General features: G+C 39.0%; 2 protein-coding genes across 2 annotated transcripts in view; one reads left to right on the top strand and one right to left on the bottom strand.

Annotated features, from left to right (window-relative positions):
• Window positions 1–20,513, top strand: ppa2 (inorganic pyrophosphatase 2). The gene is made up of 12 exons (XM_057842658.1): window positions 1–258; window positions 4,300–4,364; window positions 7,535–7,579; window positions 7,663–7,716; window positions 8,021–8,140; window positions 8,350–8,436; window positions 8,507–8,633; window positions 11,218–11,345; window positions 15,590–15,675; window positions 15,747–15,816; window positions 15,924–15,963; window positions 16,035–20,513. The coding sequence occupies exons 1-12, from the start codon at window positions 66–68 to the stop codon at window positions 16,055–16,057; spliced, it is 1,038 nt and encodes a 345-aa protein (XP_057698641.1). The 5' UTR covers window positions 1–65; the 3' UTR covers window positions 16,058–20,513.
• Window positions 18,858–24,567, bottom strand: part of tet2 (tet methylcytosine dioxygenase 2) — a 38,465-nt gene continuing 32,755 nt past the window's right edge. The window contains exon 10 of the mRNA XM_057842643.1: window positions 18,858–24,550. Within this exon, the coding sequence (XP_057698626.1) occupies window positions 23,187–24,550 (1,364 nt within the window). The 3' untranslated portion in view covers window positions 18,858–23,186. The remainder of the gene's footprint in view (window positions 24,551–24,567) is intronic.

Genomic DNA, 24,567 nt, shown 5'->3' with positions numbered 1-24,567 from the left:
CGGAAGTGGATTTCCAACACTGTCAGGGAGACCGGAAGCAGGAAGTGGTTGCGACAGCACCAGCCATGAGACTACCGCTATTATTTCGGCCCTGCAGTCACGTCTTCCAGGCATTTTTCGGTCACTTTCCCGTCTTCAGACACAAACTGCTCTCTCGTGCAGCTGCCTTACCGCATTTATCCACGTTGAGAAAAACGATGCACTATCAAATCGAAGAGCGAGGCAGCCCAAACACTACAGAATACCGGATTTATTTTAGTAAGTGTCGAACCGTTGTACTTAAACATGAACCTCCCCCCAAAAGAAATGATGGTCTGACAGCGGGTACTTACTACGAGGTTATGAAATGTCCTAACAAAGTTAATGTTTGACATTGTCAGTAACGTCAGCAGACCCACCAACGTTTACTGAGTGACTACTTTACTAGGGGTGTCAGAACTACGGGCCGCGGGCATACCGCGGTCCGCCACATGTTTTAATTTGCATGCAGAAAATTATGAAAGCAAGAAGCTTAAATTCATCCTACATTCTGTTGCACTTCTCAGCTTTAACCCTAGAAGGAGCTAGTTAAACCAGGGTTCCTGGTGGTCCTAGAAAAATCTTTGTCTTATTTTTAATGGAGACTTGCTGTAGGTATACGTTTATTGCCAGTGCCAGTGAGTTTGGAATTAAGGCTGCAGCTATTGATTATTTTAGTAGTTGATTAATCTATGAACGGTTAGTTTGCGTAATCGAGTAATCAGATTACGAACATCAAAAATGTAAATACCTTAGCTTAGCCTCAAACGGTATAAAAATATATATAATATATGTATATATAATATATATAGAAAGGCTTGCGAAGACTGCACTTTCAACAGAGAATTAAATGCAAATAATAAAATTCCCGAGTCTGTCTTCAAACTATGCAGAATTGCACTTTCATTTAAAAATAAATAAAAATAGCTGAGTTTAACCTCAAACGGTATAAAAAAATAATTTAATGGGGATCTAAGTGTAACAAAAGAACAATTAGCTAACTTGCGTACCAAAAGTTAGTGAGCTTAAATGCTATTATTTTTAAAAAATTTTTTTAGATACAATGCTCTTAACAAATCATACAAACACATATTCCCACAAAAAATAGCTAAATAAACCTATAAACTAAATTACGAATGCATTAAAAAAAAAAAAAACATTAGCTCAAACCAAAACTTACCTTATGTTGGTCTTAACAGGGAGCAGCTGGATTCAGCCATGTTAAATGATTTATGTCATATTCACTGTTGCCACTCGCGGGCAGTGTATCCACGCAAATCAATTAGAATAATTGCAAACACTTTCAAAACAAACCGTTACAACGTCACTTTAATTAAATGAATACTCGAAGCAGCAAAATTTAATTCGAAGCTTTTTTCGTCATCAAATTACTCAAGTTTACCGATTATTCGTTGCAGCACTATATGGAATTAATATGTTATATGGTACGTTGGCTGCAACCTCAGCATACATCAGTGACGTGAGATGCTGCCATGACGCTATTTCCTGGTTATGCTCTGTTGTGGGGGTGAGCGGGAATATGCAGAGATGGGGAAGTGAAAATTTAATAATAAAATAAATGGAAGATGGTTTATTTAAGAGGTGGTTGATCTCCAGTAAATAAGAAAAATAAACTAGAAAATAAACACAGTGCCCAGTGCAAAAAGACAGTACAACATGAGGTGCATGGAGTGCTGCTGGGTGTAGTGTAGCATGTAGTGTACTTCTGGTGTTCTTTGGTGTGGGGATCAAAAAAGTGATGATTCAAAAAAACCGAGGCACTCAGGAAGTAGAAAAATAAAAAGCCTTTATTAAATCACGGCTTTGCTCTGATTAAAAAAATGTCGACACGTTTCGGCCGTGTAGGCCTTCATCAAAATATTTTTTTTTCTTAATCAGACATTGTTGTGGCATGTTTTGGTCTTCAATTATATTTTATGGACTTAAAAAGCATTAACGCAACACTAGGTAATCTTTCAGTTTTAGTAGGTTTTAGCGACGCCAGTGGACAATTGCGTAGTGTTTTGCCTTAAGGAAGACTGCCTTTCCCATGAGGACCAGCGCACACCCGCACAGTGTCGTAAAATCATGATCTCCTGTTCGCCTACAGATGGATTAAACGACAATCCTGTTTCCAGCGGCTGTATGAGGGATGAATAGTAATTAGGTAATGAATCCAGTTTTGGCTAAACAATAGCATATGACAGTTAGCATGTGTGTGGCTAACCCCCCGACCCCACCTGACCGAGTGGATGGAGGGATGGTGTCACAGCAGTGAGTGAAAGCTGGGCCAATGCTTTGAGTATTCTTGAGCCTCCCTTTTTTTCCTCCTCGGACAAAACTTTTTGTCTCTTATTGCTCTGCCATCTCTGCAGAATTTGCGTGAAAGTGTTCACGTCGACTTCTGTCTTTACAATGAATGGGGAAAGAGTGAAGTGATGTTTTCCGTAAAGCAGTCAGCACATTTGTAGTTTGTGTGGAAGGATTCCTGCTGCTCTCCTCAAAGTTAATTAGTGCCGGTGAAAGTGATACAGACTAAGAGTGTGACAATATCTCGATACAGCAATATATCGCGATATTTTGCAACCCGATCGGTTATCGATATGCTCCCGCCAAGCATCGATACTTTTATTTGACATATTGGCCATACAATGCAGTATAGATGCTGTAAACTGCTCAATGTTTGTTGAGCAATTCCTTGGCGGTCCACTAGGGGGCGCGCAACAGTGGCGGTGAAGGTAAAGTGCGCACAAGTCGCCTAGAGAAGAAGAGCGGCCCCAAGTGGGTTGAAAAAAATAAAGCTTCGTGAGAACGGTGGAGGAAAAGTGAGAAAAATATAGCTGAAAATAACACATGTGGACACACTTTGGAATTTACACCAATAATAAAGGAAGTAAGGTGAACAAGGACTTTGCTGTATGCAAGAAATGTCTAATAAAATAAGGTTCACTGGCAGCTGGTGACTAATTAGACACCTGATTTCTATAGAGCATCACTTGAGGTAAGAAAGTTTTGCAATGTACTAGTAATTGATTTTTTAATTTACATGTATTATTTTGATGACATTTGGTGTTGAATGATAAAAAAATGAACCAGGACCCTAAACTGGATGAAAATGAATAGCGAACAAGCCTACATGAATTTACTGATTTATTTGATATTACTTGAGAACCACTTTCCATCTAGTTTACTACACAAACTGTTATCACTGCCATTTTGATACAATAAGCTATAAAAACGGTTTGAATAGCTTCCAAGATATATAAGGTGAAGTGCATGATAATTAATGTAGCCTACATATTAAAGATAGGTAATTATTGAATTTTTAATTTCTATACATTCAATTATTTTTTTAATTCACTCAATACTTCAAACACACAAAAATCAGGATTTCATTTTTTTTAAATTTATTTTGTTGTTTTTAAGGTGAGGAAGAATGTAACTGACTGAGTCTGACATCTCAAATGCTGAAGCAGATGGTGGAAGTGCTCAAACCAATGATTTTGACAACAAAGGTCATATACAAAGAAAACACCCATCAATTTTATCATTGCCCCACTCCAAGCTCAACTGCTGACTGACACCTACAGCACTGTTAAAAATTTTCAAAAGATTTTAAACTTAAGAAATTAAGGGTGCCATTCATCACGATTTCTCGAAGAAATATCAGTGGTTGTGGTTTGTTTCCTCTATATGTGCAAGTACACAATTATCAGTAGATTTATATTTTACAGCAATGTTGCACTGAAAAGGTGTCACTGTTTAATAAATGACTTAAACAGTATTTTTTCTATTTTGAAATATATATATATTTTTTTCGTTTCAACAGTTGTATCATAGAAAATCATGTATCAAATTTCTGACCAATGTATCGATATTTGCTGTATCGTGATATCGTGAGATAATCGTTATCGTGAGCCTTGTATCGTGAATCGTATCGTATCGTGAGGTGCCTTGAGGTTCCCACTCCTAATACAGACCCCCTCAAGATATAAAATAGGTGTCATTCAACTAGATGTCAGTCGACATATCATCACAAATGTTATGAAAATATTTCATAAGGTTGGAAAGTCACTTAGTGTTGCTTTAAATTTGGCTTTTAAAATGAAGCAAGAACCTTATTAAACCCTCCATTAACTCAGGATTCAAAACCTGACGTGTTTAAATCAGTGTTACACTGATTCTTGCCATAGCAAATGGCTGTTCAAGTCAAAGTGTGACACTTCACAAAATAACATGTTTATTTAGTTGTTAATTTGACCTTTTTTTCTTCTGTCCCAGAAAACTCCGATGGAAACTACATTTCTCCTTTCCACGACATTCCACTGATAGCTGAGAAAGAACAGGTAACCCTCATTATATTTTGAGGTGAAATTCAAGGCCTTTTCGTATTTGTACAGTGTCTAAAACAGACATGTCCAAAGTCTGGCCCGGGGGCCAAATGCGGCCCATGGTCAAATTTAATCCGGCCCCCAGCCTCTGTCCTAAAATCAATAACGGCTGGCCCGCACACAGACTTAATAATTTGGTCAGCAGTACTGCTACCAGCATATGAAGTAGCTTACACACTAAATGCTGCTCCTCATTTACCCACTAAAAGGCAGCAGCACTCTAAGCAACATTAACCCATGTGTAGGCATGTGCCGGTTACCGGTTTCACGGTTTACCGTGGTGTGAAAACGTTGTGGTTTCAAAACCACTAAAATTTTCCGTCAGACCGTAGTACGGTATTTTCTATTTTTCATGTGTCAAAAATGCAACCAGAAGTGGCTAGGCGCGGCAGCGCTCACCCCCTAACGTTTGTTGCCGTGTGTGAAAGTGACGCTATCGGCTAGACAGCCAGTGAACACAAAAACAAATACTCCAAACATAAGGCGTACTTTTCTTCAATTTATTGAGCTCTCAAATCGAAGTAAGTGGAATATACAAAATGAATACATTTAAAACGTTGTACAATTGTGTGAGTAGCTTCAACAGATTAGCACCATAAAGAAGTTCGCCAAAAACAAAACACACATTTTCCTTTCAAATTCAATATACAAATGAACTAAAAGCTTAGAAAGACGAATGTTAGCCTTGGCTTAGCTGGGAGAGCAACTTCATCGAGTGTTACAGCCGCAGAGTGAGAAAACAAGCTTGATTCACTTGAATGTAGAGGAAAAGGGGATAGCATCAAAGATCGCTAATTGCGAAAGATGCTCTTGCCCTAAGCACAAATCCACGTTCGCTGGTCTCACTCCCAATGTTTTTTTTGTTTGTTTGTTTGTTTAGATGATACCTTTCCACAACAATATTTACACTTTAAAGTAACTTATACATTTTTAACTAACTTATTAACTTATGAATTCTTTGTTTTTTAACATATAGGCATGACATAATGTAGACTAGAGCTGACACAGTGGCTGAAAATGGCGACACTTCACTTGAGCTTTTCCACCATCAAAAAAAAGTCATGCAGTAGAATTTTTTAAAAATTTTATTCAGAAGTGGTTTTACTTTTCTATAGAAATTATTTTGTTCTTGCTCTAATCTTGAGCAGCCTGAGTTGTGGGTATAGACCCTACTCACGTGACGTCACAGCCACGCCCCCGCGCCATGTTGTCCGTATACTCGTCATGTTAATGCATTAGCGCTTCGTAAATTCCTCCTATTATGGCGTGTTTTTCTGCTCGTTAACATTTATAATCAAAATGGTGAAATCGTGTGTGGCGGTCGGTTGCAAAAACAGAGAAGATAGACGGAGAGACTTGAAGTTTTACCGTATTCCGAGAGACCCGGAGAGGAGAGCGAGATTGACTGCTGCAATTCGACGAGAAAACTGGGCTCCAAACGACTAGCACAGATTATGTAGTAGTCATTTTATATCTGGTAAGATGCATTTAATATATATTTAGAGGGTTTTGGGCTGACAACCACAATTAAGATCATTGCGAGGCTAATCGCCGACAACATACACTCAGACGTTGTGAATGAACTACCTGAAAATAAATAATTATAAGGGGATAATAAGACAGTTGTCATACAATTAATTTACAATTTCACTATTGAGGTCGAAAGCCAAAAAATAAATTCAACTAGGGACAATCTGGAGTAGTGCTATCGCACTTCATATTTATTACATATTATATATGTATGTAGTGAGAGTGCTATCGCTAAACCATATAAACATTAAAAGCCCTAGCTCCATTGACAAATGACATGAAATACATTAGACTTGACAGTGGATGTTAGCAAGAACAAAAGATTTAGAATTGAAAATTTCGTAACTCACCTTCCCAAGCACAAGATTCCTGCCGAATTTTCGTGTACGAGGACCTGTTTCACCCAACCAGCAATGTAGCATTTATAAGCCTCCAAGCTCTTAAAGTTTTTCAAACTTTCGTGAGAATAGGCTGATTTTGTGTGGACAAGATAGTTGTAAATATCAGGGTCAGGCAAAGACGGCGAAGACAGCGGGTCGAAAAACATCTATTTAGGCATCAAATATGGATCTGGCGAATGGATAAACTGAAGCTTTTCCACATAACGCCTTTTATGCAACGCATCTAATGAGTTTACGGCGTCAGATAACACCGGGGCTTCCATGAATTGCTCTATAACTTGCACGACTAATTGAAAACAATGAGAATAGCTCTAAAAAATACGGACAATATGGCGGCCGGATACAGCGACACGTCATTTTGTGACGTAGGTGAGTAGGGTCTATAGTCTAGAAGTTATATTTATTTTAATTCTATTTAAAAAAAAAAACAACAACAGTTTATTGATAATTTATTTTAACAATATATTCATGTTCCAATTTGCAACCATGTTCTGAAAAAAAAAATCCTGTTCAATGGAATTGTTTTTTTTTTTTTAACCCATACATCTCAAAATAACACATTTTGGAGCTATAATTGCAATACCGTGATACCGTGAAACCGCTGTATTTTTGCCCACAGTTATCGAACCGTCAAAATCTCATACCGGCTCATGCCTACCCATGTGACCCTTTACTCCCTTCTAAAATGGCGACAATCAACAAAAAAGAAAGTTGACTGGGACGGCCGACGCTTCAAGGATTGGTGGAAAGTAGACCATTTCTTCACTAAAATACGCAACAACTGTGTCCGCCTAATTTGCAAAGAGACAGTCACTGTTTTTAAAGAGTTCAGTGTGAGGCAATATTACCAAACAAGACACGCTGACATGTACGACAAGATTACAGGGAAGATACGTCGCGAGAAATTGAAGCAACTTGAAGCTAGTTTAATTTCACAGTTGTATTTCGGAAGAGACCGAGAGTCAAAATAGAACACCATAAAGGCTAGTTGCGAGATTGTTGAAATTATTAATTTAAAAAAATAACGAAGCAAATGTGATGCTCAGAATGGCTTGCTAAAATTTGCTTAGATATATTGTTCTACGTAAAGGATGTCAGCCAAGGTCGGCCCCTCCACATTTTTACCACACCAAATCTGGCCCCCTTTGCAAAAAGTTTGGACACACCTGGTCTAAAATGATTTCTTTTCACCAGGGCAATGATATGCCGGCAAAGAAGGCCAAGAGGAACAATAGTGAGGTATGTTCGAATAAGTTCTTATCAGAAATTCAGCTGAGCATACAGTACGTTGCATGTACTTGAAATAAGTTCTGTATGTTCAGGTGCTCTTTAACATGGTGGTGGAGGTGCCACGCTGGTCAAACGCCAAGATGGAGGTATGTTGAAGTCTTAGTGTTGCATGTAAAGTTTTATGATAAGTTAAGGATTTTGAAAGTTCATGCAAAATAAAGTAAGACTGTCGTCTATAAATTTTTTATATCAAACCAGCTAACAGGTAAGAGACAAAAAAATGCTTCCCAACAGTGTTATGACTATTGTTGATCCAGCCTCAAATTTTGACGGAATACACTGCAGTCATGTGTGGGCGGGAAAAAAAAGTAATGCTAAAAACTGACTGCAGAAAATGCGCGCGTACATACACACAAATACACACTCCTTCACTATTTCAACGATTTCCAGATAGCGACAGAGGAACCGCTGAACCCCATTAAGCAAGACGTAAAGAAAGGCAAACTCCGATATGTTGCCAACATATTTCCTCATAAAGGTTACATTTGGAACTATGGCGCCATCCCACAGGTAAGGTGTTTTTTTTTTCCTCATTAACCTTTATTATCATCAGAAAGTGATACTAATATTAACTAAGCGAATGCATGTAATTTACTAACACAGCATTATTTAGAATTAACTGCATTGTTATGAGATTCTAATTATTTTACTAATACATTACTGAGCACACTTAGTCTTCGGCCAATAATTGCTGAATTTATTTACACACATCTGGAAAGACATGGGAGGATCCCAACCACGTAGACTCGGAAACAAAGTGCTGCGGTGATAACGATCCAATCGACGTATGTGATATCGGTATGCAGGTAAGGAAGCTTTAGTTAGAATTCGAATCCTTTCCTTTGCTGATATACTATTTGTTACCTTGTCCTTGAGGTGTGCACTCCTGGTCAGGTGATCCAAGTGAAGGTACTAGGAATTTTGGCAATGATTGATGAGGGTGAAATGGACTGGAAGGTCATTGCTATCAATGCCGAGGACCCCGATGCCGAAATCCTAAATGGTGAGTGTTTTTACGCATCGAAAGAGTTGCTCGCTTGATATGACATGTTCATGATTACTGAAGGTCCAGCGTACTGGGAATTCAAATCTTTGCAGCAGTCAAAAGGCAAATCTTCAAGGGAACCACGGATAGAAAGACGTGTAGTTTCTTCATAGATATGTAATTATGAGTTAAAAATAATTTGATATTAAAACCTCTCTTGATGTTTTTGTTTCCATACAGTTTTTAAATTTAACTAGTAGGTTGAACCCAAGGGAACCATTAATGAGCATGACAGCACTTTCGATATTTCACAATATGAGCAGCAAAAGCAAAATGAACAGGAAAGACAGGATGAGATGAGAGAAGGGGAAAAAAATTTTGTTCTGCCCAAATATGCTACACCGGCGAAACGTCTACAAGAGGCGAATTTGACACCCAAATTACTACCGTGCACTTTCAGCATGTTTTGTTTAGATGCATACAGACAGAGCATACTGGAGATGCCTTTAATACAATATTTAAACATAGTAATATCAAATAAGGCTGGTTTAAATACTAAGGGTGTAACTGTACATGTATTTGTATTGAACCGTTTCGGTTCTTGGTACTCGATTCGGAACGGAGGCGTACCGAACGAGTTTCTGACGTAATGTAACCCTAACTTTTCAAGGCTGTGAGTGGATCGGGTTACAGTTTCTTTGTGTAGATTATATTTACTCCATCTTCTCTACTATAATGAGGACCAACACGGTAGGACAGTAAGAAACGTCAACGGCGCTACAACGTGGCCGTCGCGAGAATGCGGTGAAACGCGGCCGTTAAAGTAAATCAGCCAAGCACACCAGTCGCAGTGCGGCCGTGTGTTAGACGCGTCCCAGAAGTGGCTCAGCGCGTTGCACGCGAAAAGAACGGCAGTTTATTACTTGACGCGAGACGCGGCCCTCCTGTGTCAATACGACTAGCTAGCAGACCAGGCAGACCAGAAGTCACTCATGTATATAATAATACGGTGGATCCGGTCTATTTTTAAAGTAATATGCAATCGTAACCCACTTTTTGAGTCCATCAGATCTCTTGAGTGGTAGATCGGGGCACAGTTGACTTGTCTTTGTTGATTGACTGCTGTCTTCTCTGCTATAATAATAACCAACACGGCCCCGTGTTCAATACAAACCCCTCCTACCACAACAAAACAAGTAGGAACTAATATTCACATAGGAACTAAAGTTATACAACATAAAATATACAATATAAATGAATACTACATCACATTTGTAAAATATTAACACATAATAAAATAAATAATAGCCCATTTAAATAAAATAAATTGAAATGAGCTAAGACACCTGTAATTAAATAATAATAAAAATACACAGATCCTGCTTACACAATTAAATTTATTAATTTCTGTGTGGCGTTTTAACTTGAGAAAATCCACGAATAAAGCTTTTGAAAACCGTTCATAAGAAAAAAAAAAAAGATTCATTGAGGCATTTCATTTGTAAAATACATGTTAAAATCAATGTCATTGAGATTGTTTTTCTCTTTAGCACAGGACTTCTTTTTTCTTCTTTTTTCAGAAAGAAAGCTTACCAATACGCGGGGTCTGAAAGGCAAATTGTTGTTGGATTATCTTTAAATACCCGCTACTTTTTGAGCAGAATTCTAGCTTTGTATAGGCTAATGTTCCTATTATTGAAAGCACAAAGGTGTGTAATAAAAAACTAGCACATTTATATTTTGCATTTTGTTTTCTTACTATACTGAAAATGAACCGAACTGTGACCTCAAAAGCGAGGTACGTACCAAACCAAAATTTTTGTGTACCGTTACACCCCTATTAAATAGATTACGTGACTAATGTGGTCAAAACATCAACAATCTGCTTTAAAGCTACCACAAGATAACAAAATGCTTAAAAGTATGAGAGGGAAACGTATGCAAAAAGTATTTTGAGGCAAAGAAAAGGTAGTAAAAGACCGAAAAAAACCCATAAATAATCAGGACTCGCCGCTTTTAACCGACGTGGGCATATGTTGGACGTCTCGCCGCGTAGGAAGGAATTGCAGAACACCAGTAGTATTCGTCTAGTGACAGTGGCAAACTACGTCATTACGCCGAGCGTCCATTGCGCGCATAAAACATGGTGCCCTCCGTAAGTCAAAACATATAATAAATATTATAGATTTTTAAACCAATGGCAATTTCTTATGTGTTTTTGATAACATATTTTAGTAAAAGAGAACAATTGTGGCTTATTAGAGCCTACAAGTCTTTAGGTCTGAGTTTACCTTTAAAGGTTAATAGCGCAGTCTCAAACGGAATTTGACACGTTTTCATTTTAAACACAGTGTTTGCGTACTGTCAACAGATCACAGTGAGTCCTCTTAAATAGTTACCCTGCAAGTTTCGCTCAGATATTACAGTCCTCATTTATTCACCGAATAAAACATTGTTAACCGATATACTAGTAAATTCCTGAGAAGTATATTTTCTTTACCTTTTAACAACTAAATGAGGCACATGTTCCAATATCTGTACTCTGAAAATAATTTTCTTTTTCAAGACAAATTAATTTACGTCATTTCTTTTTTCTTCTTAGACATAGACGACGTCCGCAAGAGCCGGCCTGGTCATTTAGAGGCCACTGTCGACTGGTTCAGAAAATATAAGGTTCCAGATGGCAAGCCTGAGAACCAGTTTGGATTCAATGCTCAATTTCAAGATAAGGTATCATAATGGATTTTAAACTAAAGGTAGTCCCCGGCATACGAGCGAGTTCCTGTTCCTACGCTGGCGACGTAACCCGAATTTCCGCATAGGTCAGAATTAACCCTTTAAGTACTCCTAAATATCCCCTAAATCTCAAAATAACTACCCAAAAACATGTATATTACATCATTGTATTGTCCTCTCCAAGATGTTGGAGCTAAATGGTAGCTAGATGGCAAGCTAAGCTCCGAAATGACAATGTCAGACGTCCGTGGGGTTTGCTGACTTAATTCGGCTGCTCATGACATCAACACTTGCATAATTAAACTAAAATAAAAATTAGATTAAATCAGTTTCATCTTCAACAACAGTATTTTAAATTTGCGTTTATAACTAGCTGCTGATTCAGCAATAACAATCCACACAAACGATTACCACGTATCTGTTAGCGTCAGCACATCATTAAAAAGAAATCACATAGACTCGCTCCAAGTATTCGACCACAATTTAAAACCCATAATAAAGATTACAAAAGGTGTTATATACGGGTAAATGGTAAATGGACAGTACTTAAATAGTGCATTTATCTGCATGGTTACCTTGCCCAAAGCGCTTTACATTAGTACACATTTACCCATTCACGCACACATTCATACACCAATGGGGCTGGTGGCATGCAAGGCGCTGTCAACCCATTGGAGGTGCCTTGCCCCAGGGCACTTCGATAGTGGGCAGTCATAGCCGGGAATCGAACCACTGACCCTTTGGTCCAAGGAGAACAGCCACAGCCGCCAGAGGTGTTCCTCTGTGGATGCTTCACAAGCAACAAATGTGCGTGCAGGCTTTCAACTGTCATCTTTGCGCTCTCTTTGCGTGACTCGCTTCTTCATGTGTGCGCGTGTACTCTTCTTCATGGGTGCAAATACATTCTTCTTCGTGTGTACATGCGCTCTTACTCACATGCGGAAGTACTACCTGCTCTACACGTCTTGTGCCAAAATAAAAGCATGTTTCACAACACAAAAGTCAACATTATTTATGATTAGAGCTGAAACGAATACTCGAGCAACTTGAGTAACTCGAGTTTAAAAACTGATCCGAGTAAATTTATTCACCTCGAGGAATCGTTTAATTTTGCCAGCTCAAAGCATCACGTTTTGCCCGGACTACTTTTAATGCGGGGCAACGCGCTGATGCCACGTGCGTAGAGGAAGAAGCAATAAAAAAATATAAAAAACCTTTCTGCAGCCGACAGCCGCTACAAACTACGCCGTCGTTGCTAAAAACTAGCCCGCATGATGCGATGGTAGCAGGTAGCATCTGATGTGTCTCATAGATATCACATGTATGTTGAACTATATGCGAAATGACAGAGTTAGGGGTGTTAGTAAACAGCCGCCATCTTAAAGCAGTATACTTCTCAGCGCTAATAAGATTAACGTTACTGTCACTCGCTCACGTACGTAACGTTAGCCCTGCGGAGGGCTAGGTTTCTATTAAGACCACTGTCGATGCGTGACTAACGTGTCTTACATACAAGCTTTATTTCATCTGTGAAACATAGCGCTGTAGAGGGATGAGGGTGTAAAATGAAAACATTATAAAGCTAACTGTCAATTTTAGCTCAGTAGTCATTGCTGGATAAAACACCAAGTAGTACTGGCCCCTAATGTGCTCCAATACAGCAGGTATCATCCTGTAACGTTGACAAAGAGTCACCCGCTTCGTTAGGTTGCAGTTATTTCTTTTTTGGGAACTTGTGGAACGACAACAACAACATGAAGGCACGTCTCTCGCTCTCCCGCACCTCCCTCACCCCCGCACGTCACGCGGTGCATTCAGGAACGCATGCAAATAGCCCCGCCATATTATAACCTGATCTGTTACAATACATTTATTTTGAGCACTGCAAAAACTCAAAATCCTATCAGGACTTAGTTTAGACTACAGGCATGAAAATCTCTCACCTTTCGGCGAAATTCGCCGTTTTGAAGTCAAAAAGGGCGACCTACGTGAATTGCGTAGATCCGAGGAGAAATTCTTTTTGGGAGGAGGGGGGGGGGGTCGGGAGGTTTTATTTAATTATTATTATTATTATCATCATGTGATTAACTTAGTATGTAAACTGAGCACTTAAGAAATCGGTTCTTTAAAAAAGTGACACTTGGACAGTTAGCAAATCCTTCGAGATGCTTCGCTGACGAGAACCAATCATCGGCCCAAGCTGCGTTCCATTATTCCAAACGCACGCACTCCTTACGTGTACACTGCTGTCAAGCCACCCTCCACTCCTTAAACGCAGTACGTGACCATAGAGTGCTCGGAGAGCCTTTGGTTGCATTGCAAAGCTGCGAAAAAACAAAAACAAGGCCTTATCCACACCGGGGCAGACCAGAGCGCCGCATACACACTTGCCTGTATTTGCCAGCAGATTGAATTTGGTGAGTAATGGTTTCAATCGTTTTCACATTTTGCGATATAAAAAAGTTACTGCCATTCATTGCAGCTTGCGTTGAACACTGCAAGAGCTAGCCAAATCTCCCATGAAAAAAAATAGCTCCCGTTAAATTGGCGTCAAGCTTGTGTATTTAGCAGTAATATAGACGAAGAAACACACTGTTGAGTCAAATTAAGCGGCATGCTCTCGTATGGAGGGGGGCCCCTCGTATCGCTCCCGTCGTCCGTCTGAGACGCGTTATTTTCGGCTGTGACTTGAGCTGACGGCCGGTGTCGGCACAACACCGGCCCGACGAGTGGTGGGAATGACTCCTGCTAAGCTTTTCAGAAATACAGGGATCCCTCGTTTTTCGCGGTTAATGGGGACCAGAACCCGCCGCAATAAGCGAAAACCGCGAAGTAGCCCCCCCCCCCATTTTTATGTGCGTGTTCAATGTATTTATTCAGATTTTACATAGGAAAAAAGATACATATATATGACATGTTTTTTCACTTTTTTCACCAAAGTATCATTTATAAATGGTTTTCAAGCACTTCAAAATGTAAGAATTATGATAAGTTTTAAACATGTTACTGCCCCACCGAATTATTTTCAAACAAGAATAAAGTAGTAAGAAAATGCTTGGCTTTATTAAATGCTTCATACTGAGTCTACTCAAACCCTCTCAGGCTTTGTTAAACGGTGATTGACACATGTGCAAAGTTTTTCTTTTTATATATATTTTTTTGTTTGAAGCAACTTATTTGATTATTGATTATTATTATTATTTGATCAAGAAAAATAGTTTTCAAATGCTTTTTTTGTCTCAAATTTATTATTGCAATCAAAAACTTTTTTTTTTATTGAAGCTACTTTTTGGGATTAAAAGTATATACTGTATTTTGATTGAAGCAACTTTGTTTTTGATAGAAGTAACTTTGTTTTTTGATTGAATAATAAAAACACAAATCTAACTCCATCGTTATTGAGTGAGAAAGAAATTAAGAAAGCTTTAAAACTAAAAGCCACCGGGGAGTCTGTTTGTTTTTTTAAATATTTATATTTCATTACATAGACATGCGTCGTAGGGAAGGGAGATTGAGGGATAAAAAAAAAGGAGTTAGATGAGGCTGCTAAAGGCAGTGGATACCTCATCAGCTGGGTGAATAGCAGACCTGGTAAGAACAAGTTTGCAAGGATAGTCGGGTATTAAATCCAATTATAAACACAATTACAATGTTATTTTTCTATAAGATTTTTATGTCATTGCTTTATTAATCATTAGGTGCTAGAGTTGTTAAGTATGGATAATAAGGAAATAATAGTTAAACTGTGCTGTTGGTGGCTCAGTGACCATCTGATGTGGTTTGTTCTCAGATGAACAAGTTGAGGAAGGAAGTTTTGATGCAGAGGTTGAAGGAAGAAAAGAGGCAGACTGACTGAGTCACAGCCAGAAAGTGTTGATGACAGTTTTGATTTCTATTCACTGTTGCCCCCTCCCAATTAAAGTATGTCACAGTCGCAGCCAATTATTATCTAAAGCTGGTTAAAATTGAAGTTATGTTGTTTTAAGGTGTATTAAATACTTGTTCATGTGCCCCTTTTGATCTACGAGCACCCACCCCTCCACCGGTCTCTGCATGGCCCTGCTGAAACACAGTGTGGGTCGACAGAGCTCAATATTTTGTTAGGGTGTACAATACAGTGTACTGGAATATATTTCCTCCACACCCTTCTCACCTTTTTAACCCCTGACCCATTTTCATGCCTGATATGAACCTTTGTGTTGAGCTTCTGTTTTGTTGTTTTTTTTTTTTGTCTTCAGGATTTTGCTGTGGAGATAATCAAGTCCACACATGAGCACTGGAGGGCACTAGTGCGGGATCAAACAAAATGTGGTGGGATTGAACGGTAAGCGTTCAAAGGGTTAACTCAACTATTCCATGGAATTTATGAAAAATGATGTTTGTTTTCATTTTCAGTAAAAATGTATCATGCTGTGACAGTCCATTTATATGCAATGACAAAGAGGCGACAGATTTGATTCAGTCGGTGAGACTTTTTATGTTTTACCTAGTAATAACTCCCATAATAGTGACATACAAAATTTTACATAAGTGATATTCGATCATCGTTAAATATAACTTCTATTTATGCAGGCCCCTGCTTTTGGTTGCAAACACAGTGTTCCGTCAGAGGGTACGTATGACTATTTGAGGCGTTTTACACCTTTACTAATGTAACACCTTTCAACATTTCTGTCTGTACAGTGGACAAGTGGCACTTTGTCTGAGTGATTTGGAAAGGATCATGAACACACTCGTCATCAGTATCAAAAGTGCAGTATGTGTACTGAAGGGTTTTTTGGAACTGGGAGGCTGGCACTGTCATCTTTCAGTGCCACTGACGGCATAAACGTCCAATCCATTTGAACTGGACATTTTAATTTTTTTAAATAAACAAGAAAAAAATGTGTGTGTGAAGTTTAATCACAGATTAAATGTTTTGAATGCAGTGTCATTTCCTTTTGTTGTAATCATTATTAATCGAAAAGAGGTATTTACAGCGATCCATCGTTTTTTACGGTTAATGGGGACCAGAACCCGCCACGATAAGTGAAAAACCGCAAAGTAGCACCCCCCCAAATAGTGCGTTCAATGTATTTATTCAAATTTAGCACTGAAAAGAGATGTGAAGACATGTTTTTTGTCACTTTTTTCCCCAAAGTATATTTATAAAAACTTATGTATATATACTGTATATTTTAATAAATGGTTTTTAAGAACTTCAAATGTAATACAGTGGTACCTCGACATACGATCGCTTCGACACACGATCTTTTCGACATCCGACGTAAAATTTGACATGCCATTTGTTTCTACATCCGACCACATGCTCGTAATATGACGATTTTTTACAATACCGCAGTTTTTGTTTTGCCGGAAGACGGATACACGGCTGATTTTCTTGTGAGAGAAATCAACGCTGGATCCAAAAAGGTTAGCGCAGGTGGAGGAGAAAAAGGTGAGGCTTACCATTGAAATGAAGATGTAAATGATAGCAAAATATAAGCATGGTGTGTGCATCCATGAACTGGGTCGACAATAGAGCCGTAGAATGTCGGCCCCGGCGGTCCTCCTCCGTTCGCCAGTCTTTATAAGTTAAGGTGACAATTCATGTTGTGGTAACATCACCAAAGAAATCGCCAGCTTTGCCAGGTTTCTAATAATTTATTCCATCAATTTGTGCAACACTGATGCCAGCATCAAAACAGGAAGTGAAATAGAACCGCACTCTCTTGCTTAGCGTCTAGTCAGCCCTGCGGTGCGTTCAGATACAGTAAAAAAAAAGTCAGCCACAGAACCCGATTTGTTACATTAATACAGGTATTATTGTTATTACTATTATCATTATTCTGATTTTTATTCATAATTTATTTGTTTTGCTCTTTGTAATTGCTATTTGCAATAGTAAGAGTAGTATTTATTAAGGATTTAGTGTAGGTTTTTGGGCTATGGAACAAATGAATGGAATTATAATCTTGTGGGGAAATCCTGCTCGACATAAGACCGTTTCGACTTACTTCGTTCCAGGACCTTGTTTGTAACTTTGTATGTAGAGGTACCACTGTAATTATAAGTTTTAAACAAGTTACTGTCTCACAAAATTGTTTTTAATCAAGAATAAAGTACAAAATGCTTGTTTTTATTAAATGCGTCATTGAGCGAGTCCACTCAAATCCGCTCAAGCTACTCACTTACAATGAGTTGCCTCCGCAACTGTTTAACAAGTTAAACAATGATTGACGCATGCAGCGCTTTAAAGTTTCGACTTCCCAGCATCCCTGGCAAGATCAAACCTTAACGTCTGTCAATCATCATTAACTTTATTAAGCAACACCAGTGCAATGTGTGACCAAGTAAAGCAGCAGGAGCGAGAGTGAGAGACAACGTGAACGGATCGGGACAGTTCTATAGAATACTGCATGTATTTATTTCTTGTTAGAAAAAAAAATCTGTTTAATTGAAAAAAAATCCGCGATGGACTAAGGGCGCGAAGTTGGCCGAATATTGTTTTTTGCATTGAAATAAGACTAAAAATGAGGAGGCCGTCTTGTATTCGCGGTCAAGACATTATACCCATTCAGATATCATTGAAGCAATGTTTTGTCATGACAGATTTCAGCTACTCTCCCCATTCACGACGCTAGACGGCGCCAGATATCATTGAAGCGATGTTCTGTCATGACTGATCTCAGCTACTTTAACCAGTTTGCATTATTTTATTGCAATGTTTCTCCTTGTTCAGATTTGTTTCAAGACTACAGTTACAGTTAGACTTTGAATTTTGTTGTTTTACCACAATAGCTTGGTTCATTTACATTTCAAAAACCAGAAGCCATTCATTTACTAATGTGATTGCACTTTAGTTTACATATTTAAATGTTCAGATATTAAGATTTGAATGAGGCAAAATAACATGCTTTTTCTGTCAAATATATTTTTATAAATAATCATTTGTTTCGGATGTACTGTAATTATTTTCTGTATAAAAATTAATTTGGTGTTCAAAAAGTCTTTTTTCAAACTTGAGTCTTGAAAAAGAGGGGGTCGTCTTATAATCAGGGCCGTCTTATATTCGGGCCAATACGGTACTTTACTGTGTATCCAACTTTACATATCTTTTAATGGTTTCTTGACTAATGACCCTTTGTATGAATAAATGCATTGAGGGATGGGAATGCAACATGTTTGCCTTATTGACTGATAAATAGCACAGACACACGCCCCCCTACACACACACATTCTCAACTCGGGTGTATTGATAATAGGTGAACTGATGTCTTTTCACAAGCCAAATTGTTTTAAATAAATATAAATTTATTGGAGGAAAAAAACACCCACATCTTGGCAATATCAGCAATGAAATAACAGCTTTAAAATAAACTGCATCCAGTACATTACAATACTTACAGTTTTATACCAATTTTGAATCCAATTTTTTGAAGCATTCAGGTGAACAAGGGAAGCTTTGAGAAATAAAACAGGAAATAAGTGATTTAATATCCGCCTGCGAAAAAAAAAAAAAAAAAATGAACCGCTAGTTGTTTGAGCTGAGTACTTGTAGTACTCTTGCTATACCCATTCAAGTAATGCTGACTCATAATCTTCAAGTATGGCTCTGCTGTTTTTCCTTTTACCTGCTGAAAGTCTTAAATCTCCTCACCACAACCTGCTACTGTCGCTGGGCACTGTACAATGAACAGATTATCACTCTGGATTTTACAAACGCAAAAATATAAATTCAAATGTTCGTCGAGCTAGCAGTAAACATCGTGTTGACAGTGAGTGTACTATTTACAAAGACTGACGTTCTTTGAGATTTGATCTGTAGCGGGTCAACTTGCCTTGACGAGAACCTACATCCCGTTCTGAAAATGTTATTTTTGATATGCACTTTTCAATGTGAGAAACTCATTTACACCCTGTTTTAAATAGAACATTTTGTACTTTATTACATATAATATTTGTTTTTTTTTTTCCTGAAAAAAATTTGAAGTGCTTTCAGAAAACGAATTTGTTAAGCTTGGGTGAATTGTTACTTTAACGTTACAGTCATTCTGATATATATCACATTAATTCAAAAATAAAGAGACGAAATCATACAATTGCTTAGTGGTTATAAATAAATTGAACTATACACAGGCACAAAGACGATACTGCCTTGGTCTTGCCTCATAAAAAATAGCAACAAAAAAAAAACTGCCCTTAATTATTCGATGTCATACTTTCCCTTTAGTCACATCAGTGCATATGCGTTGTAAGGAAAAAAAACACCATCCTACTAGTTAAAAAAAAAAAAAAATCTTCCTCTGAAAATCTGTGTGACTTACTTTAGAAAAGTTGAAGCGGGACACAAAATGCAATGGCACGTCCCTGAATGAGGAAACAAGACAAATGCAGGCAAAAATGTACATTTTCTTTTTAAATGTCCCTGATTTTACAGTAACATTAAAAAAAAATCAAATTTCTAGCAGGTAGGTACAAAAGTAAGAGGTTAACTTTCCCGCCTTTTAGGTGGCATGCAGTTAAACTGTAACCAAAAAATATTTAAAGAAATATATATTTTTTTCCTATTGCCAAACTGGTTTTGAGGTATACGACTGGTTGGTACTGTACATTATTTAACAGCCTTCTTCTCACTGCTTAAAGAGTCTCACATTGTATGTTTTAACAGGTTGAATAGCACCCTATGAAACAAGATCCATTAGAACACAAAGATAAACAATGAATTAGGCTTTTCTCATTCTTTACAACAAACACAGTTCATTACAGTAATTCCAGAAAGGGAATTTAACTTACTGTACAGATCTCACCTTTTTATCTTACACTTAGAATACAATAAACAAAAGAATCCCCAGCAAGCCAGCTGCCCTCTGAAGGTGACACCCGAGCTGACCCTGCCTCATGCTCCTCAGTGTATAAAAAATTACATCAAACTAAGCACCACAGACATTAAACTACACTTAATTTTCACAATTCGGGCTGGTTCAATGAACCTACCGAAAGGAACATTTTTGCTGACAGTAAAACTGGAAAACCTTGCATAACAAAACCTTGTTTTTTTTTTTTTCTTTGTCTTTTAAATGGTAAAAATGCACCATTTGAATGGCTCAATGTGTAGAACATACAGTGGGGCAAATAAGCATTTAGTCAACCACTAAGTGCAAGTTCTCCCACTTGAAAAGATTAGAGAGGCCTGTAATTGTCAACATGGGTAAACCTCAACCATGAGAGACAATGTGGAAGAAAAAAAACCAAAATCACATTGATTTTTAAAGAATTTATTTCCAAATTAGAGTGGAAAATAAGTATCAAAGAGGTCTAACTTCTTGTAACGAGGTCTAACGAGGCTCCACCTGTATTAATGGCACCTGTTTTAACTCATTATCGGTATAAGGACACCTGTCCACAATTTGGACAGTTTGGAGTGTGACTGACTGATCAGTCACACTCCAAACTCCACTATGGCCAAGACCAAAGAGCTGTCGAAGGACACCAGAGACAAAATTGTAGACCTGCACCAGGCTGGGAAGACTGAATCTGCAATACGTAAAACGCTTGGTGTAAAGAAATCAACTGTGGGAGCAATTATTAGAAAATGGAAGACATGCAAGACCACTGATAATCTCCCTCGATCTGGGGCTCCATGCAAGATCTCACCCCATGGCGTCAAAACGATAACAAGAACGGTGAGCAAAAATCCCAGAACCACACGGGGGGACCTAGTGAATGACCTACAGAGAGCTGGGACCACAGTAACAAAGGCTACTATCAGTAACACAATGCGCCGCCAGGGACTCAAATCCTGCACTGCCAGACGTGTCCCCTTGTTGAAGAAAGTACACGTCCAGGCCCGTCTGCGGTTCGTGAGAGAGCATCTCCTTTCTCTCACTCTACCTACCACTTGTCTTACTTTATTTCTATTTTCCAATGTTATTATCTAGCTGTCTAGTCTCTTCATCACTAGTCACCCGGTGTCGAGGGCTATTTTTCAGCTGCAGCCTCCTGACTGCCCGGACCCCTGGCTGGATGGACGTCCTCGTTGCTACCCCCGTCTCATCTGGCTAGATGGACCTCTTCTTGTTCCTTTACTCCACTGCATCTTTACGGACTGTAACTTCGCCTGCTAATTCCCATTAGCGGTCCTGGGGCTTCCTGTCTATCCATCCTGGGAGTGGATCTCTCTTGACTGTGGTACTCCCCAAGGTTTCTCATTTTCTCCCAAAGACTCTGGAGTTTTTGGGACATGGAGGGTCTAAGGATGGGGGCTACCCAGGACTTGAACTTTATTTATTCACCTTTGTTACTTCATTTGCTGTTTCTGACTGTGTATCATATTGCCTCTGCAAAGCCCTTCGAGGCAACCTTGTTGTGATTCAGGGCTATACAAATAAAATTGATTGATTGATTAATTTGGATGATCTAGAAGAGGAATGGGAGAATGTGTTTTGGTCAGATGAAACCAAAATATAACTTTTTGGTGGAAACACAGGTTCCCGTGTTTGGAGGAGAAAGAATACTGAATTGCATCCGAAGAACACCATACCCGCTCTGAAGCATGGGGGTGGAAACGTCATGCTTTGGGGCTGTTTTTCTGCAAAGGGACCAGGATGACTGATCTGTGTAAAGGAAAGAATGAATGGGGCCATGTATCGAGAGATTTTAAGTGAAAATCTCCTTCCATCAGCAAGGGCATTGAAGATGAGACGTGACTGGGTCTTTCAGCATGACAATGAGCCCAAATACGCAGCCAGGGCAACAAAGGAGTGGCTTCGTAAGAAGCATTTCAAGATCCTGGAGTGGCCTAGCCAGTCTCCAGATCTCAACTCCATAGAAAATCTGTGGAGGGAGTTAAAAGTCTGTGTTGCCAGACGACTGCCCCAAAACATCACTGCTCTAGAGGAGATCTGCATGGAGGAATGAGTCAAAATACCAGCAACAGTGTGTGAAAAGCTTGTGAAGAGTTTCAGAAAACGTTTGCCCTCCGTTATTGCCAACAAATGGTACATAACAAAGTATTGAGATGAACTTTTGGCATTGACCAAATACTTATTTTCCACCATGATTTCCAAATAAATTCTTTGAAAATCAAACATTGTGATTTTCTGTTTTTTTTTCCCCACATTGTCTCTCATGGTTGAGGTTTACCCATTTTGACAATTACAGGCCTCTCTAATATTTTCAAGTGGGAGAACTTGCACATATAGTGGTTGACAAAATACTTATTTGCTCCACTGTAAGTAGCGAAAGAAGCACCAACACAATACTGTTTTGGAGAACATTTTTTTAAGATAAAAATATTTTTCAACCTGGGAGATTCTTGGAATTTTAAATTTGTAAATTTTAAAAATCTTAATTGATATAAGTTTTTGTGTGTATTCAAGAAGTGCTCAAGACACACCAAGTTACAGCACATTCTTTTTGTGCTAATAATGTCATCAAATTCTCATTATTCCATCTGTAGTAACAGTTATGCTTTAAAGACATGATATAACACACATTAATTAGCACCTTAAACTCGGAATTCCATGCCGAGTTGAAGTATTCAAAATTTAAAATAAAGCCACCAAAGATTAAGTTTTGTTTCCAGTAAAACTAAAAAAAAAGTAGATCTGTGTGTACAATTGAGAGCACCAGATGGTTTAACAGTGTGTATCTTGCAAACGTTGCAAAACTAAAATAAATACATCCATAGCAAGGTCAACAAGTAAAGCTCAGTTGTTAAAAGTGAAAAAGACCTGAACAGGTTAGGAGTGTGTATGAGGCCAGTGCTGCAGGTGGTCGTAGCATAAATAAAGCACCTTCATTTTTTTCTGATTTCATTTTTGTGTTTTTGTTGTTGTTGTTATTGAGGGTATTTTAGGCAAAGTGACTATAAGGTCCTGTGACCTTAGTGAAGGCATACGGAGATGTACTGACGTAGGTGTTGGTTGTGCACGATAAGGACCCCTCAATGAGTGTCTTTATAAAACGCTTATAAGGAGGCTCCCCAAGAGATTCAGACGGCTCTGGATGTTCACGCTTTGTCCCCCTCTTGCTGCCTTTGCTCGGCGTCCCCTCTCCACCGTTTCGCTCTGCGTCTTCCTCCTTTTCCCGGGCCTTTTCTGCCACCTTTGCTTCCCACATGGCCAGACCGTGCTTAGCCTCGTTCATATTTTTGTGCTGGTAGAAGACTAAGGATATACGTGTTGGGTGATGACGGTCCGGATTTTTGAGAGGTGTTGTGGCGTGAAGCTCCCGTTTAGCGCATTCGATGAGGACAGAGCCATGGCTAGGTGCCACCGCCACTCCACCGATTTCAGGGTCCAAGAAGTTGTGCTCATTGTCCGACCAGATTTCTGGCTTTGGTGGGGTTGCGGGTCTCTGTGGAATTCCAGGCTCTTGCTTGATACCAGTTAACAATGGGTTACCGTTTAACAGACCCAATCCTGTTTGTGTTTCTGGGTTTAAGTAGCCGCCACTTAAATGAGCACCAAGCATCTGTGGGTTAGCAAAACCCATTTCTTGCTTAATTTGCATATGGAACGGTTGCTGAGCTGTGGGGAACATTTGAGGACTCCCCAAGTATGGATTTGGAGGTCTACCAAACTGATTGCCGTTACCCCCTGCAGGTGTCACGTTTTGAACTCTGTGGGCGGAGGGCGCTCTTGAAAGGGGGTCCATAAAATGAGGGTCTATGGTTCCATTAGGATTACAGGGACTGAAAGCTCTCATGGGGTGAACTGGCCTCATGCCGGATGTGTTATAGCCATTGACTTGTAAACTTCGATCAGCATAATTTGGTGGATAATTGACCTCATAACGCTGATGTGTTGCATACTTCTGCTCTGGGTAAAACACTTGCCGTTGTTGTTGATACATGTCCAGTTGCTTTTGGTTTGAAGCATAGTACGGATGGTAGTTTTCAAGCGGCATACCACCGTTACATTGGTAGCCAGGGTAGGAACGTTTAGATCCATCAATGAACGAGTTGGGAGCCTGGGCAGAGGAGGGGTAAGGGCTTGCTGGTGCTGTGGATTGATGGGGAAACATGCTCCCTGGAGTTGAAGTGCTTGGAAAAGATCCTGGATGGCCATGAAGGTATTTGGCAGCGTTTGTTGCACCGGTATAAGAGGTAATAATGTTCTCGTGCTGTTGATGCTGCACTTGCTGAGAGTGAGCTCCGAGGGAGTCTATCGGTTGATTTCGATGTTGAGAGGCTCCAATAGCACCTGGAATAAAGCCTGACAATCGGCAGATA

The sequence above is a fragment of the Corythoichthys intestinalis genome, chromosome 8, assembly GCF_030265065.1.
Source record: "Corythoichthys intestinalis isolate RoL2023-P3 chromosome 8, ASM3026506v1, whole genome shotgun sequence".
NCBI classification, from domain to species: domain Eukaryota; kingdom Metazoa; phylum Chordata; class Actinopteri; order Syngnathiformes; family Syngnathidae; genus Corythoichthys; species Corythoichthys intestinalis.
The sequence above is the reverse complement of the archived record's forward strand: the minus strand, read 5'-3'. Positions and strand labels throughout refer to the sequence as shown.